Below are 15,447 nucleotides of genomic sequence, written 5' to 3' on the forward strand. Positions count from 1 at the left end.
AATCTTTTCTCGTTGTGTTTACACCTTGGTTTCCTCAATCCCATAAAAAAAACAAATATCTAATATTGCTGGGAATATCCTTGGGGACAGTGTATGTTTTATTGAGCATTTTGTGTATTTTGAATCCTTTACACACTGCATATATAAATTGAAATGTTTTTTTCATACAAAAATTTGATGCATGTATCAGGAGCTTAACAATCAATATTACGAGAAATTGCTTGTAATTGAGAAATCAAAACACCATCACACCCCTACATTATATAAATGTGATTATAAAATAAAATAACACAAATGCCAAATAATTAACTTAATATAAATTAAATCTGTCATTCTCGCACTGTTAACCCTCAGATGCAGACCTGAAATACTGTTCTGTTGGCCTGGTCTGGAGCACCCGTACAAGTAATAATGTACATTTGCTCACAAAACATGACCATCTGATCCCTTTATATAATAAGATGTTAAATGTCTTATGTAAGGTCATGCGTGTATGCCAAAGTCTCCTGGGCTAAGGGCGGTATCCCTAGGGTTGAGAATTTCAAACATTGTGGTTGATGCGAGGACGTAAATTTAGCTGGCTCTGTTGAGGTTGGTGATGCAGTATACCTATCACTATGGCGGTAAACCAATTAGTCACATGCTACCTTCAAGTCTATTGGCGACCAAGAAAATGTCCAGTGAGAAATGAAGCCCTGGTAAAATGGTTCGTACACCTGACTTGCAATTCAGAGGTTGCTGCTTCAGTCTCCACGGGCTGGAGTTGACACAATGGGGCAAGTTTACTCATTCCCGCCACCTCTGTCCACCCAGCAGTATGAATGGGTGCACCGCAGCTAGTCGATCGGCAGGTTGCGCGTGATGGAGTAAAGTGTGGGTACTCCCACCTCTTTCCGAGACGTTTGACCAAATAATCTCTTGGAAGGCTCTCTAGAGTTTGCTCAAATGAAAACCCTTCTGTCAGTAGTAGCATGAGCAAGCAATTTTCGGGCTGCACCTTTACCGAACATTTAGACAAAAGACATCCATGTCAGGTCTCTTGGACTCAGGGCTGTATCCATCGAATTAAGAGTTTCATATCTGTTCGCCTTTTGGCATTCTCTGGTCAAACACTGGTGAGACAAGGCCATGAATAATGCTGTCCCTGCTGTAGGCAAATCAGTTTCAGGGACAATGCATATATTGTCAGAGCATGTTTGTTTTCATGTTTTGCCACAAGTACGTGTGGTTAACGCAGACTTGATGCCTTACGAAAGGTTTCTATTTGGTGTTTGAACATCTTAACACCTGTTTTATTGCCAGGAAAGGGTAAAACCTATTCTTGTTTTTCATCATTGACACTGGCAAATGGTCCCATGGATAGTTTCATATCGTTTGGCTGATGCACACAGAAAAGGACATATGGCTTGGCAGACACGGTGACACGGAGAGTGCACACTCACTTCCCCTTCCCTCGGCCAGGCCCGGCCGTTCTGCGTGTACTTGCTCTGACTCTGCCTCTTCTTTTGCCCACCATCGGCAAACTTGCACAGCAGGGGCTCAGACGGCGCTGGAGAATGAGCGGGGGGGGGGGCAAACGGCAGTCAGCATTTTTATTTTTATTCAGTAAATTTGGAAGAAATCTGTTCCAACATCAACAAAAGAGAAAGCCATCATTTTAGAGGGCAGCCCAAGCGTATCGTTAGAGGTCTGTGACAAAGCGTGAGCGCGTAACATACACGGGCGCCAAGGGAGAAGGAGCGCGATAACGTGGTCTAACGTGCTCCAACGTTAAAATCGCTGAACTTAGGTAGGAGGGGATGAAGTATTTAAAGTCGTGTCGCAATTTTCTTTTTTTATATAGGCAACTTGCTGCAACGTATCTTCGTAAGAATGTCAGCAAAATGATATGATAGCTACACTCGATTTCACTAGAACTAAACAATGAAAATGTGACAACTGTTTGGTAAACTTTAGGAGTGAAATCTTGACTTAAAGCTTTCGTCATAATAAAGGTTTTTGGGTTAGATCGCGTTATTTATAAATGTGTCGTAACCCTCCACCACCCGACACGGCCAATAAGCAAAAAAGTGTCACGTTGACAAAAGACAATTAGTTCACTACTTTAGCCCACCGGTGTGTTGAAGAGTGAATCCACAACATTTATGTTTATTAAATCGCTTGCTCCCGCTCTATTTAAGACTGGGAGCAAGCGAGGGCTTTACCATTCTGATGAATTGCCCGATGATGCTGGATGTAATTACCAGCGAAACGTCGTACTCAAACTGTAAATGTTGTGGATTCACTCTTCAACACACCGGTGGGTCTAAAGTAGTGAACTATTTGTCTTTTGTCAACGTGACACCTTTTTGCTGATTGGCCGTGTCGGGTGGTGGAGAATTACGACACATTTATAAATAACGCGATCTAACCCAAAAACCTTTATTATGAATAATATTGGTAGCGAAAGCCTACGTGTTAAACTTAAAGCTTTCGTGACTGCAGGAATTCATATTCATTGGGTCTTTTGGGAAAGTCACGTACAGTGAGGGAAAAATGTATTTGATCTCCTGCTGATTTTGTACGTTTGCCCACTGACAAAGAAATTATCAGTCTATAATTTTAATGGTAGGTTTATTTGAACAGTGAGAGACGGAATAACAACAAAAAAATCCAGAAAAACGCATGTCAAAAATGTTATAAATTGATTTGCATTTCAATGAGGGAAATAAGTATTTGACCCCCTCTCAATCAGAAAAGATTTCTGGCTCCTAGGTGTCTTTTATACAGGTAACGAGCTGAGATTGGGAGCACACTCTTAAAGGGAGTGCTCCTAATCTCAGCTTGTTACCTGTATAAAAGACACCTGTCCACAGAAGCAATAAATCAATCAGATTCCCAACTCTCCACCATGGCCAAGACCAAAGAGCTCTCCAAGGATGTCAGGGACAAGATTGTAGACCTACACAAGGCTGGAATGGGCTACAAGACCATTGCCAAGCAGCTTGGTGAGAAGGTGACATAAGTTGGTGCGATTATTCGCAAATGGAAGAAACACAAAAGAACTGTCAATCTCCCTCGGCCTGGGGCTCCATGCAAGATCTCACCTCGTGGAGTTGCAATGATCATGAGAACGGTGAGGAATCAGCCCAGAACTACACGGGAGGATCTTGTCAATGATCTCAAGGCAGCTGGGACCATAGTCACCAAGAAAACAATTGGTAACACACTACGCCATGAAGGACTGAAATCCTGCAGCGCCCGCAAGGTCCCCCTCCCTGCTCAAGAAAGCACATATACATGCCCGTCTGAAGTTTGCCAATGAACATCTGAATGATCCAGACAAATGGGTGAAAGTGTTGTGGTCAGATGAGACCAAAATTGAGCTCTTTGGCATCAACTCAACTCGCCGTGTTTGGAGGAGGAGGAATGCTGCCTATGACCCCAAGAACACCATTCCCACCGTCAAACATGGAGGTGGAAACATTATGCTTTGGGGGTGTTTTTTCTGCTAAGGGGACAGGGCAACTTCACCGCATCAAAGGGACGATGGACGGGGCCATGTACCGTCAAATCTTGGGTGAGAACTTCCTTCCCTCAGCCAGGGCATTGAAAATGGGTCGTGGATGGGTATTCCAGCAAGACAATGACCCAAAACACACGGCCAAGGCAACAAAGGAGTGGCTCAAGAAGAAGCACATTAAGGTCCTGGAGTGGCCTAGCCAGTCTCCAGACCTTAATCCCATAGAAAATCTGTGGAGGGAGCTGAAGGTTCGAGTTGCCAAACGTCAGCCTCGAAACCTTAATGACTTGGAGAAGATCTGCAAAGAGGAGTGGGACAAAATCCCTCCTAAGATGTGTGCAAACCTGGTGGCCAACTACAAGAAACGTCTGACCTTTGTGATTGCCAACAAGGGTTTTGCCACCAAATACTAAGTCATGTTTTGCAGAGGGGTCAAATACTTATTTCCCTCATTAATATGCAAATCAATTTATAACATTTTTGACATGCGTTTTTCTGGATTTTTATTGCTGTTATTCCGTCTCTCACTGTTCAAATAAGCCTACCATTAAAATTATAGACTGATAATTTCTTTGTCAGTGGGCAAACGTACAAAATCAGCAGGGGATCAAATACTTTTTTCCCTCACTGTAGATAGGTTCAAAGAAAATAACCTAAATTAGCAAAAAACGGAGGAGCCTCTTTTTTATTCTTCCTGATGACGAACGCTTGTGTTGTGATCGAAACGTCGTAGTTTTTTGTTATTTTCTTTGAACCTATGTAAGAGTGAAGTTAAATTGGTTTGGAACGAACCGTAACATTTTCTCCGGGTCTCCAGGAAAAAAGGTAATTAGGGTTTTGTAGCTTAACCTATTTCAGCTTTCCACTTCAATATCTGTTCAAGGATAATGTAAAGGCGAGGAGGAATTCAGCATAACTAAGGATTGCCAGTGCTGTACATCTTATAAAAAAAACTAGCTCTGTGTGCCACAGTTAATATTATTTGAAATATTTCTTGCGCAAACTGCTGATTCTGACATTACATGCACCGCAGCACACTCACGGTGTGAGTTTAAAAAATAAATAATAAAAGCCCAAACATTTCTGTTCTCCGGTCTGCGTCAAGGTTACCAAGTGTGACTCGAGCCGTGGAATCCATTTCAGAAATCCCCGAGCAGACAGCAACACTAAATAAGTTTGTCTCAGTTAAGGTACAACACAAATTTAATAACTTTCTCTGCATACCATGTCCTCCCATCCACATTAAACATTAGGGTAAAAAACATAACTGGAAAAAAACACTAATTTATCTGCATGCACAGCAATGTTTTTTTTGCCTTTTATTATATTTTAAAATAAAAGTACAGTTTTCGTGGATTTCAAGAGTACAATGTCATTTGTCATAAAATAATATGCTATGTGAATGTTAAAATATGGAAAATGCACGTTACCTTCTGCAGTATATTACAGGCCATGCTCTCCATTTTGAAACTTAAATTAATCAAGCGTAGAGGGCCAATGAAGAACACATTTCTCGACAAAAAAATTCAATTCCAATTTTATTATTACTTCATTCTTAACTGGCCCAGGGTTAATAAGAACCATACAATTCTCACACCATCCTGGTCCCTATGGTGAAACGATGCAGATTTTAAAAGCCAAGGGGGTGGTGTGGCCAATGAAGCCTCCAGCTTCTCCTCCCCAACTCCCCCGCCCCCCCCCAGTGCAAAAGGAACGCACTCTGCTCGTAAAACACTCTGCTGGGAATGTGCTGAAAGAGCAGATCGGGCCACATGATTCCCCCCCCACCCCCACTAAATCTGACTGCTTTTGTGATGTCAGCAGGGCCAGGTATAATCTGTGATGGCATCTCATATGCCACACAAGCTGAAAAGGGTCGTGGGGACATCTTGATATTACATTGTTAACTTCTTTATTGAATTAAACCAAACGTTGGTAATATTTCTTCCTGTATTAATTTGTGTGTGATTTTATGCCGAACAGTATGAAACAGAAATTGCATTCCTGGCGGGTACAGAGTCCCGGCTTGAGCTCGGTGGAATTCATTAATACAAAAGTAACTCTTGCATAATGGTAACATTGAATCAGTGATAGGCAGGTGTGGTCCACAATCAGTTTCAAGGACATTGCATATATTATCATAGTATGTTTTTTGTTTGCATTTTGACTGCAGGTATTGTGGTTAATGCAGACATTAATCCTTGTAAAAAGGTTTCAGTTTTGTTGCCAGAAAAAAGGGGAAAAACCCTATTATTACATTTTGGTACTGGCAAAGGAGGTCTAATGATGTAGAAACTAATCGGATGTTAACATTTTTCAGCTTTTAAATTGCGAAAAAGAAAGGTGCAAAAAAAAAGTCTGAAACTAATGTAATTAACTTTGTTTAAACATTTAGCTTCCCTTTGAGACCTGCACACACAGGAAATGACAATGTATGCTCAATATGTGTTGTACCCTAAAAAGAGGGCCCTATTTTTTTCTCAGCCCAAATATAGTTTGTATGAAGGTGGCCAAGACTCAATAATGTCAGTCTCTCTCTTTGTGTATGTGGACGTGTGTTTGTCTACACGTGTTGTTGGGGTAAATATATAAGTTTAAGCAAATAAGTGGCATTCTCTTGGGACAAAAGACACTAGAAACAAGGCTCAAATTGAAATAATTGTAAGCCTGGCTTTGAACTTCTACACCAGATGACAAATTCAAAATATCCCAAGTAAAGTCTGCCTTGAGTGGGTGACTTCGCGAATTAGTGCACAACATATGCACTACACCACAGTGAGGGAAACATGTATTTGATCCCCTGCTGATTTTGTACGTTTGCCCATTGACAAAGAAATGATCAGTCTATAAGTTTAATGGTAGGTTTATTTGAACAGTGAGAGACAGAATAACAACAAAAAATCTAGAAAAACGCATGTCATAAATGTTATAAATTGATAGGCATTTTAATGAGGGAAATAAGTATTTGACCCCCTCTCAATCAGAAAGATTTCTTCAAGGGAGTCCTCCTAATCTCAGCTTGTTACCTGTATAAAAGATACCTGTCCACGAAGCAATCAATCAATCAATCAGATTCTAAACTCTCCACCATGGCCAAGACCAAAGAGCTCTCCAAGGATGTCAGGGACAAGATTGTAGACCTACACAAGGCTGGAATGGGCTACAAGACCATTGCCAAGCAGCTTGGTGAGAAGGTGACAACAGTTGGTGCGATTATTCGCAAATGGAAGAAACACAAAAGAATTGTCAATCTCCCTCGGCCTGGGGCTCCATGCAAGATCTCACCTCGTGGAGTTGCAATGATCATGAGAACGGTGAGGAATCAGCCCAGAACTACACGGGAGGATCTTGTCAATGATCCCAAGGCAGCTGGGACCATAGTCACCAAGAAAACAATTGGTAACACACTACACCGTGAAGGACTGAAATTCTGCAGCGTTCGCAAGGTCCCCCTGCTCAAGAAAGCACATATACATGCCCGTCTGAAGTTTGCCAATGAACATCTGAATGATTCAGAGGACAACTGGGTGAAAGTGTTGTGGTTAGATGAGACCAAAATGGAGCTCTTTGGCATCAACTCAACTCGCCGTGTTTGGAGGAGGAGGAATGTTGCCTATGACCCCAAGAACACCATCCCCACCGTCAAACATGGAGGTGGAAACATTATGCTTTGGGGGTGTTTTTCTGCTAAGGGGACAGGACAACTTTACCGCATCAAAGGGACGATGGACGGGGTCATGTACCGTCAAATCTTGGGTGAGAACCTCCTTCCCTCAGCCAGGGCATTGAAAATGGGTCGTGGATGGGTATTCCAGCATGACAATGACCCAAAACACACGGCCAAGGCAACAAAGAAGTGGCTCAAGAAGAAGCACATTAAGGTCCTGGAGTGGCCTAGCCAGTCTCCAGACCTTAATCCCATAGAAAATATGTGGAGGGAGCTGAAGGTTCGAGTTGCCAAACGTCAGCCTCGAAACCTTAATGACTTGGAGAAGATCTGCAAAGAGGAGAGGGACAACATCCCTCCTGAGATGTGTGCAAACCTGGTGGCCAACTACAAGAAACGTCTGACCTCTGTGATTGCCAACCAACGGTTTTGCCACCAAGTACTAAGTCATGTTTTTTTGCAGAGGGGTTATACTTATTTCCCTCATTAAAATGCAAATCAATTTATAACATTTTTGACATGCGTTTTTCTGGATTTTGTTGTTGTTATTCTGTCTCTCACTGTTCAAATAAACCTACCATTAAAATTATCGACTGATCATTTCTTTGTCAGTGGGCAAACGTACAAAATCAGCAGGGGATCAAATACTTTTTTCCCTCACTATACATGAATACCATCTAACCCATAATCCAGATAATTAAATGTAGAAAACAACGCTTTAAATAATTGCATGTGCATTATGTTTGCATTATTCAATGTATGTTTTTTCTCTCTTGCAAATTAATGAGTTACTTATGCATAGCTGCAATTGCATCTGTTTCACCACATTAAATGCGCTGTTTGATAATTTTGCCTCAATAGTGCAGGGACCTTTAATGTTTTTTTATTATTATAAAATGCTATTTGTTGAAATAATTGTTCGTCAAATGCAGCTAGGTGCTCATTGAAACATAAAAGGTTAGGTTTAAATACCAAGTTCATGACAAAAATAATGACTTTCGAAAAAAAAAGCAATTGATTTTAATTCCATGCATCTGTTGCGAAAAGTATTACGTGAATATATAGTTGGTATCGTGTGAACGTATCGGTAATGCAATTGCAAAAACGCAACAGTCTCCAAAGTGAGGGTTTTGCTGGTGAGATGCTGCGATTGTTACCTGGAACACCAGGTGGGATTTGGATGAACTTGCCATTAAAATGCTGTATCACTGCTTCACATTTCTCCGTGGACTCCATTCTGTTGTAGAGAGCAGACTGCGGTGAGCTCAGCGAGCCGCACTCAACCGTACGGCAACATTAACGCAGCTGGACATTTAGTGGAGCTTTCAAACAAATAACGCAGTTAACGAATAACAAAAACAGCCAGTTCGCAAACAGAACAAAATAAGGAAGAGTAATACGCAAAAGGCGATATCTTGCATGTCACGTCACATCACCATAGTTAGTATATAATTCACACAGTCTTGGAGGAAAGTATAATGCAATAAAAGAAGAGCATAACAGTAATGACCATTATGTAGAAATTGTTTAATGGACCATACCCATCTGATAAGGCTCAACAAAGTTGAAACTGGTACCAGAATATACTTTGTTTGAGCAAATAGGTGTGGGATATGCTGATCTGGATGTGCCATCAGTGAACAGGGTTCAGAGCCAGATTCAAATCTCGATTAAATGAGGAAAACACATCGCTTTGGAGATTTTCCCCATTGTGTATGGTGAAGACATCAGCACCACCACGTAGGATTTCAAAGGTTGTCCTGCTTCGCTCTCCAATTTGTTTTCGGATTGTACTGCTTGTTTAGCTCAATGTCCAACGTTCCGTTTCACATGTTGGGAGCTTTGAAAGTAAACCCAATTCAGTTCAGTTCACATCGGACAGCTACGGCATTGCCACAATTCGACCTAAAAGGGGCATTTGCCATCATAAGAACCTGCCCCAAGTGTTCCTTCCTATTCACCAAAAAACAACACCCATTTACCCGCCACGCCATTCGTCTTTTAATTTCTCCGCCCATGGAAAACCGCTACGATGCCGTGGGTGGACGTGGGGGACACGCCCTTGGCCTCAACGCACCAGGGCGGCGGTTGTTGTCGCATTCGTGTAAATTGCGACCTCGCGAAAATATGGGGGGCAGCATCTGGAGGTCGGGCCTTGCTCGGCCCCCCCACCCCGGGCCGAGCGTGACTTACCGCGCGAAGCCGACCCCGCGGCTCGTGCCGTTGGCATCGCGGAGGATGCGCGTAGAAATGACCTGGCCGAACGGCTTGAGCATGCCCTCCAGCTCCTGCTCGTCCATGGACAGCGGCAGATTGGAGATGTACAAGTTCGTCGGGTCCTGCTCCTGTTGCTAAAACCGAAAAACAAAAAACGAATGTTATTTTAAAATATAATTAAACAATACACCAGTGGTGCCACCGTCTAGGTTTTTAACGGTTGTGCTCTGTAGCATGACCCTCCAATGCGTTTTCAGTCACGTGTTGTTCGGTGCAATATCTGACGTTACGCTTCACGTGCTGGGAGCTTCTTCAGGAACTTTCTCAAGAACTTAACGGTTGCTGAAGAAGTTACCAGCACATGGAGTGAAATTTCGGGCATCATGCCAAACAACGTGTGGTACAGCCAGACAACACGTTGGAGAGCTATACGGTACACAAGAGTTGGGTGGTCCTCATATCTACTGGTGCAAATTCCACATTTTGACAGTGGCCAGTCTCTCTCTATATATAAGATAACCACTGCTGACATTCTACACATTTGAGCTAATTCAATTTATCCCAGAGGGCATAGCTTTGCATGGTTTCAATGAGCCACTCTGGTGCAAGGAATGAAATGGGGGGCCCCCTGTCCAATTTCCCTGCTCTTCGTAGCCCGGTGCCAGGGCCCCTCTGGGGCTGTGGGCGTCAATGCAGTTGCACCGCCTGCACACTTGATAGCTACACCATCTCCCTGGAGGGTAAAATGGACAGAATCTGACCAAACCTGACAGAATCGAACCCCAACTGGGATTTGAAGTATTCAATAATGGTCCATCCCTTGTGCTTAAAACTGCAGTGCCACCCAGCCAGATTAATTCAGCTTTGGATCACTTGTAGAGTAATGTATAAAAATGCATGAAGTAATGTGAGTGTGCAAATTGTATTCTGCGAACAGAAGGCATATGCTTGTACATCATGCATCTATAAAGGGTGTTCATTAAGGTATCATCCATTATTATCGAATTATATTTAGACAGCAAGTTTGCGCAAGGTCGATAAAACGACACACACGTGCGCGCGCACGCACGCAGCATTATGAAGATTTTAGCGAATGAGTCTTGTGCCTCTAAATCCCCATATATTAGCTAAGGCATTGGTGATAGACGTCGTATTGAGGCCTTGGCGAGTCCCAGGTGCCTGCCAAAATTGCAGTTCTGATTGTTTAATATATTTAGGTGAAATGTGCTGTTGAAGATCACTGTAAGGTTTTCATATTTCGACACAGGCGTTGCCTTTCGCATTTTCTATTTAATTTACCAGGCAACTTCTACCAAGGTATCAGCTCTTCTTCAGAGGTGATCTGACCACACACGGTAGTTCAATGAAGTGGTTGCTATCATACGTGGGAATTTATAGCAGCAGCCCGATAATCTAAATGCATGATTCTAAATGTGGCGTGCAAAAACCTAAGGATGTGGAGCCAAATCCACGTGACCACCATGGGGTGAGAGAATGCGCGAACTACAAATATACAACAAGCATAAGGGTCCGGGATCGAAACCACGACCTGCGTACTAGGCGAGGGAGATAACATCTAGCCATGTCAGCACCCATATAACCACAACATTCAACCAATCAGTTCACACGGATAATTCTTCAAGAATGTATGATACCTTTATTTACACCAACGTATTGTCTTGCATTACTGGTCATTAATAATAATAAAAACAAGTTCTGCTTTAAATACTGCATTTGATTTGCCTGAATAACCAAACAGAAAACTATAAACAACCATATGGCTCTGCTGCTATGCATATTAAATATGAATGAATGTTTTTAATCAGTCGATAGACCACAGCGAAATGTTTAAAAACTGAGGCTGTTATAATCACTATTGAATTGCAATTACAAGTAGAAGGCAGGCATATGTATACGCAATATGCACATGCACGCATACATTTTTGCATTTATGGGTGCAGTTTATTTACAGCCATCTGGTACAAAAATAATCTTAAGAATAATTTCAGCAGCATTGTATATGCGGGTGGAATGCGCGATCATCTGAGAGATTGTATATCAAAAGACTGCTGATATGCGCTGTATTTCTACAGGAAACAAAGGTTGATGGCTGGTATAAATCACTTCAAAACCATCTGAAAGCATCCCAGTCAAATCAGACATAAAAGTGTGTCTTCCTTGCTGTGTCTGTTCTCTTTTGTGCATCAGCCAACACCTCGGTGCTCTGATTTACATGCCTGCGGAGGCGGACATAGTAGAGTATTGTTGAGAATTGTTTCACGAACACAATTAAATATATTTGTTGCAAGGACATAACTGTTAAACGTGGCAGATTATTGATGCATAGGGCAGTTATTGAAAGCAGACTAGGATCTAAATAACGAAATATAGATGCAGATGACAGCAGGCTTAAGTGGTTTTTGGAAAATTGAACTTCATAACGGAAATGCACACACCAACGTACCTCGAGATGGATGTTTTAAATCAGTGTAGTATATTACCCACTACGACATTTGGATTAGAAATATGGATATTGACAAATTAAGTGGAACAAAGGATAAAACGTGAACAAAGAAGCATGGAGTAGTTCAAGCTTGCAATGACGTTGAAAGACAGAAAGAGGAATCCCATGGATCGGAGACAATGTTTGCTAATTAGAGACATCATACTGATTGTTAAGTGGGCTTAGGCTGGACAGGTCGCTAGGAGGGTTGAGACTAATGATTGAGTGGTAGCCAAAGAAGTGAACATGTCTGAAGAGAATGGCCACTGCAGATTTCGTGTTGCGATTGCTAAATGGATTGTTCCATCCACTGGGAGCCGGTGAGAAGTGATGACTGATTGGGGAAGTATCCATCTAGCAGTAGGTAGCTCATTTCTCATGATGATGATGATTAATAGTACCGATTTACGTCAAAAAATATCAAGAAAGCCAACATACAACTTCATACCGAGTTGATTGTAATGTAGCACACGCAGACATGGCCATGGAGACCGGGCTTGGATGAAGTAAAATAAAATAAAAAAAGTGCTTCCATTTTATTCATCACTTATCGGAGAGTTTTATAGCTCTGATATTCACCACAAATCAAGACGTAGAGACGGCAGTGGAAAAATAAAATCTGCTTCGAGGGCTGATGCAAACGATATGGCAAACCCGAGACGCCTCGCGTCTGCATCTGCCCACCTGCTGATGACCGTCTATGGGCATATGTTTCACTTGACATTGCACAGTCAGGCAGGCTGCCACAGAGCCGAGAAATACAATTTCCAAGCGGCGGCGCAGCACGAACGTTCTGCGTTGGTGCACGCTTCGACAGGACGCGGCTCCGGCAAAAGCCCCGCCGTCTCCCTACGTGATGCCACGCGCACGTGGCAGCCATCCAAGCACCTGCTCAAGATCAGCACGGGATCGCAAGGAGCACTCGTGCCAGCTGGAGAGCTTGGGTTTATTTGTTCTTATTTAAATCGTTGGATTATTCCGCAACGAGGAGAGGCCAGCACTTGAAATGTTTATATTGTTGAGGTTATAAGTGTCCACACAGTCACGGTGATTGCTATGCTGTATTCAAGTGCACTTGTGGACACGCGAGAAGAGGCTTTTGTGATCTCTAGTGAGGCTGTCAAGTCAAGAATTTCCAGCAGTACGAGCTTATGGGGATTTCTTATAATTGAACACACGCACAATATGGATCAGTTCCAATCTGCCGCCTGCCAGTTCTGCACGAGTTCACTTTTATAGGGGGCGGGGGGGGGGACATGCAAAAGTTCCCGAATGCAAACTATGCACATCTGAAATGAGTGCTATCTTCTAAGCAGCCATATGTTTGATATTGTTGCAAGAAACCCCTCTCAATTTAAAGCGACTGTTTACCAATTGTGGGGCGATGTGTTGATCAGAATGGGATAGGTTAGACACTGAAAAAAACCCAAGAGCCTTTTGGGAGAAGCTTCTGAAAGCAATGACGAGCGGTGAGGCTTGGTAGCCGGTGACCAAGCCCAGAGAGCAAGGACAGTCAAGTGCCGTGTTTGGGACATGTCAGGTGAAGAAGAATATCTCACAAGCGCGGAATTGAGGAGAACTGCATGTAAATTCATTCTCTGGAGCGGTGTATTATCATGCGACGTATAAAACCAGGACTTTAAATGATCCAGGGAAGACTTACATTCACTTTTTTACGTGCGATTTTCTTGAGAAACTGTGTTATCTTGGTGTGGTTTGGGACTGTTCTTTCTGCCATTTTTCTGCCTTGCTCAAGCTTGGGAATTAGTATACTTATGAAATATGAACACACTACTTTACACATTTATTGTGAATGATTTCCTTTCCTACGCTCTCAGTATAGCCGTTGTTTTTTATTGTTTGTTGTTCTAACTTTCTGACCTGCCCCTGCTGGACATATGTGAAAACAGATTTATAGCTCATCGGATCTCTCCAGGGTAAATAACGATTCAGATTTTCCAGGACAACTACTTCAAAAAGAGTATGATTTGGGGAAAATTGAATGGGTGGCAACCCGAGCCATGGCGTTGACCTGGCTGGGCAAGCTTCATCATCCTGCGGATTGGTTATTGCGTTGCAGCAGGAAAGCACGGCCAGATACAACCGCACACGATATTTCCATGCGGATGCAATTAACAGCTGGAATGGGCCTCTTGCAAGGCTTTCCTGTGACCTTCAAAGTGGCGCCAACATTGCACTAATGCCACAGCCAAACAAAGTCTGTCGTTACTGTAAAATTGATTAACTCTTTTTTTTTAGGGGGGGGGGGGGGAAGCCAGGCATGAATCAAGAAAATGAAGAGGAATGGGTGGAAACCGTGCCGTCAAAGTTCATTATTTATTTTTAATTCATTTAATTCCGTGCAGGCATTAAAGCGTATGATCTTAATGCGGCCGCCTAACACTTCTCGCAGCTGGTAATGCGCTTTTGCTTTCATGGACAATTTGCGCTGCCAAACAGCATCAGCTTTACCGTTTGACTCTGGCTTTGCCGAGCACTGTGCATGTCACCGTCCTAGATTAACCATCAAAACATCATTCAAAGGCAAATGGAAAAACCGAATGCCTTTTTAAAACACTCCAGGCACAGCGGATGTTGAATCAGGCTTGTTTTTATAGCGCAAGCGTAGGGAGATTGCTTCCTCGTCACACGTCACTCAACTCAAAGGTCACCGCAAAACAACAAAATTATTATTATTATTCCCTCTAAATGCAACTGGAAAGGCACACTCGATGAGAAGAGTCGGCAATATTTTAAATGTGCTGGCATTTTAAAACATGCGTGCCACGTTATATGTGTTTGTGTGTGCACGTATAAATATATGTACACAAATATCGAGATTCCATTCCAAAAAAGTTGTTCTTTTGAGTCTGTTTCATATTTTCAACACCTCGCAATCCTCTGGATCTCATAATTGTGTGGACATGCAAGCTACACATTGTAATGTATACCATTGCACAATGCTGCACATACAAGCATAAGAATCATGAAAATTATTCTTTACAGCCATCTGTCAATCAATTGCTGGACGAATACCTCCTAAACCCTGTCAGTCATGGAAGTTGACCACACCTCCCCACGCTTGTCAGTGTGGGCTGAACTGTGCATATATGCAGAGTACACAGATGTAGAGCGGTTGTATTTGGCCACGCTTTGTATACAAGACCTTATTAAATGAGATAAATTAAGTTCCATGTTATCATAAACTGCAGTCTGGTGAATATAACTGAAAGATACGTGCAGAATTGCAAAGATTCTACGTTCTACATAAAGAAACTGTGACCCCAAGTATTAGGTAAAACAAACTTTGAGCTGTATCGAATTAATTTATCCTGAAATAGAATGTCCTCCCTTGTGCCTACACTGGATGAATTTTCAGTTTTTTTTTTAAATCTCATCGGTAGACAGCCAACCCACACGTCACTGCACTGGCGCACAGCTATCGGGGCTGAGCGCGGGGGAAGGTCATTTTAAGTGAGGTTGATAGTGGTGGGCTTAGAAGAAGATTGTGCCCTTTTCTAAAGATGGCAGAAGAGACAGTTTAGCCGCAAATCACTC

The 15,447-nt window shown here is 42.5% G+C and overlaps 1 protein-coding gene across 12 annotated transcripts in view; it reads right to left on the reverse strand.

The window, feature by feature from the left end:
- Positions 1–15,447, reverse strand: part of LOC116940948 (RNA-binding motif, single-stranded-interacting protein 1-like) — a 290,259-nt gene that overhangs the window by 13,696 nt on the left and 261,116 nt on the right. For all 12 annotated transcript variants that reach the window (XM_032951373.2, XM_032951375.2, XM_032951367.2 and 9 more), the window contains 3 exons: positions 9,363–9,520; positions 8,327–8,406; positions 1,443–1,549 (listed from right to left, as the gene is read on the reverse strand). In XM_032951373.2, the coding sequence (XP_032807264.1) occupies positions 1,443–1,549; positions 8,327–8,406; positions 9,363–9,520 (345 nt within the window). The remainder of the gene's footprint in view (positions 1–1,442; positions 1,550–8,326; positions 8,407–9,362; positions 9,521–15,447) is intronic.

The sequence above is a fragment of the Petromyzon marinus genome, chromosome 10 (genome assembly GCF_048934315.1).
Source record: "Petromyzon marinus isolate PM22_M1 ecotype Great Lakes invasive population chromosome 10, UKy_Petmar_22M1.pri1.0, whole genome shotgun sequence".
Taxonomy (NCBI): Eukaryota; Metazoa; Chordata; class Hyperoartia; order Petromyzontiformes; family Petromyzontidae; genus Petromyzon; species Petromyzon marinus.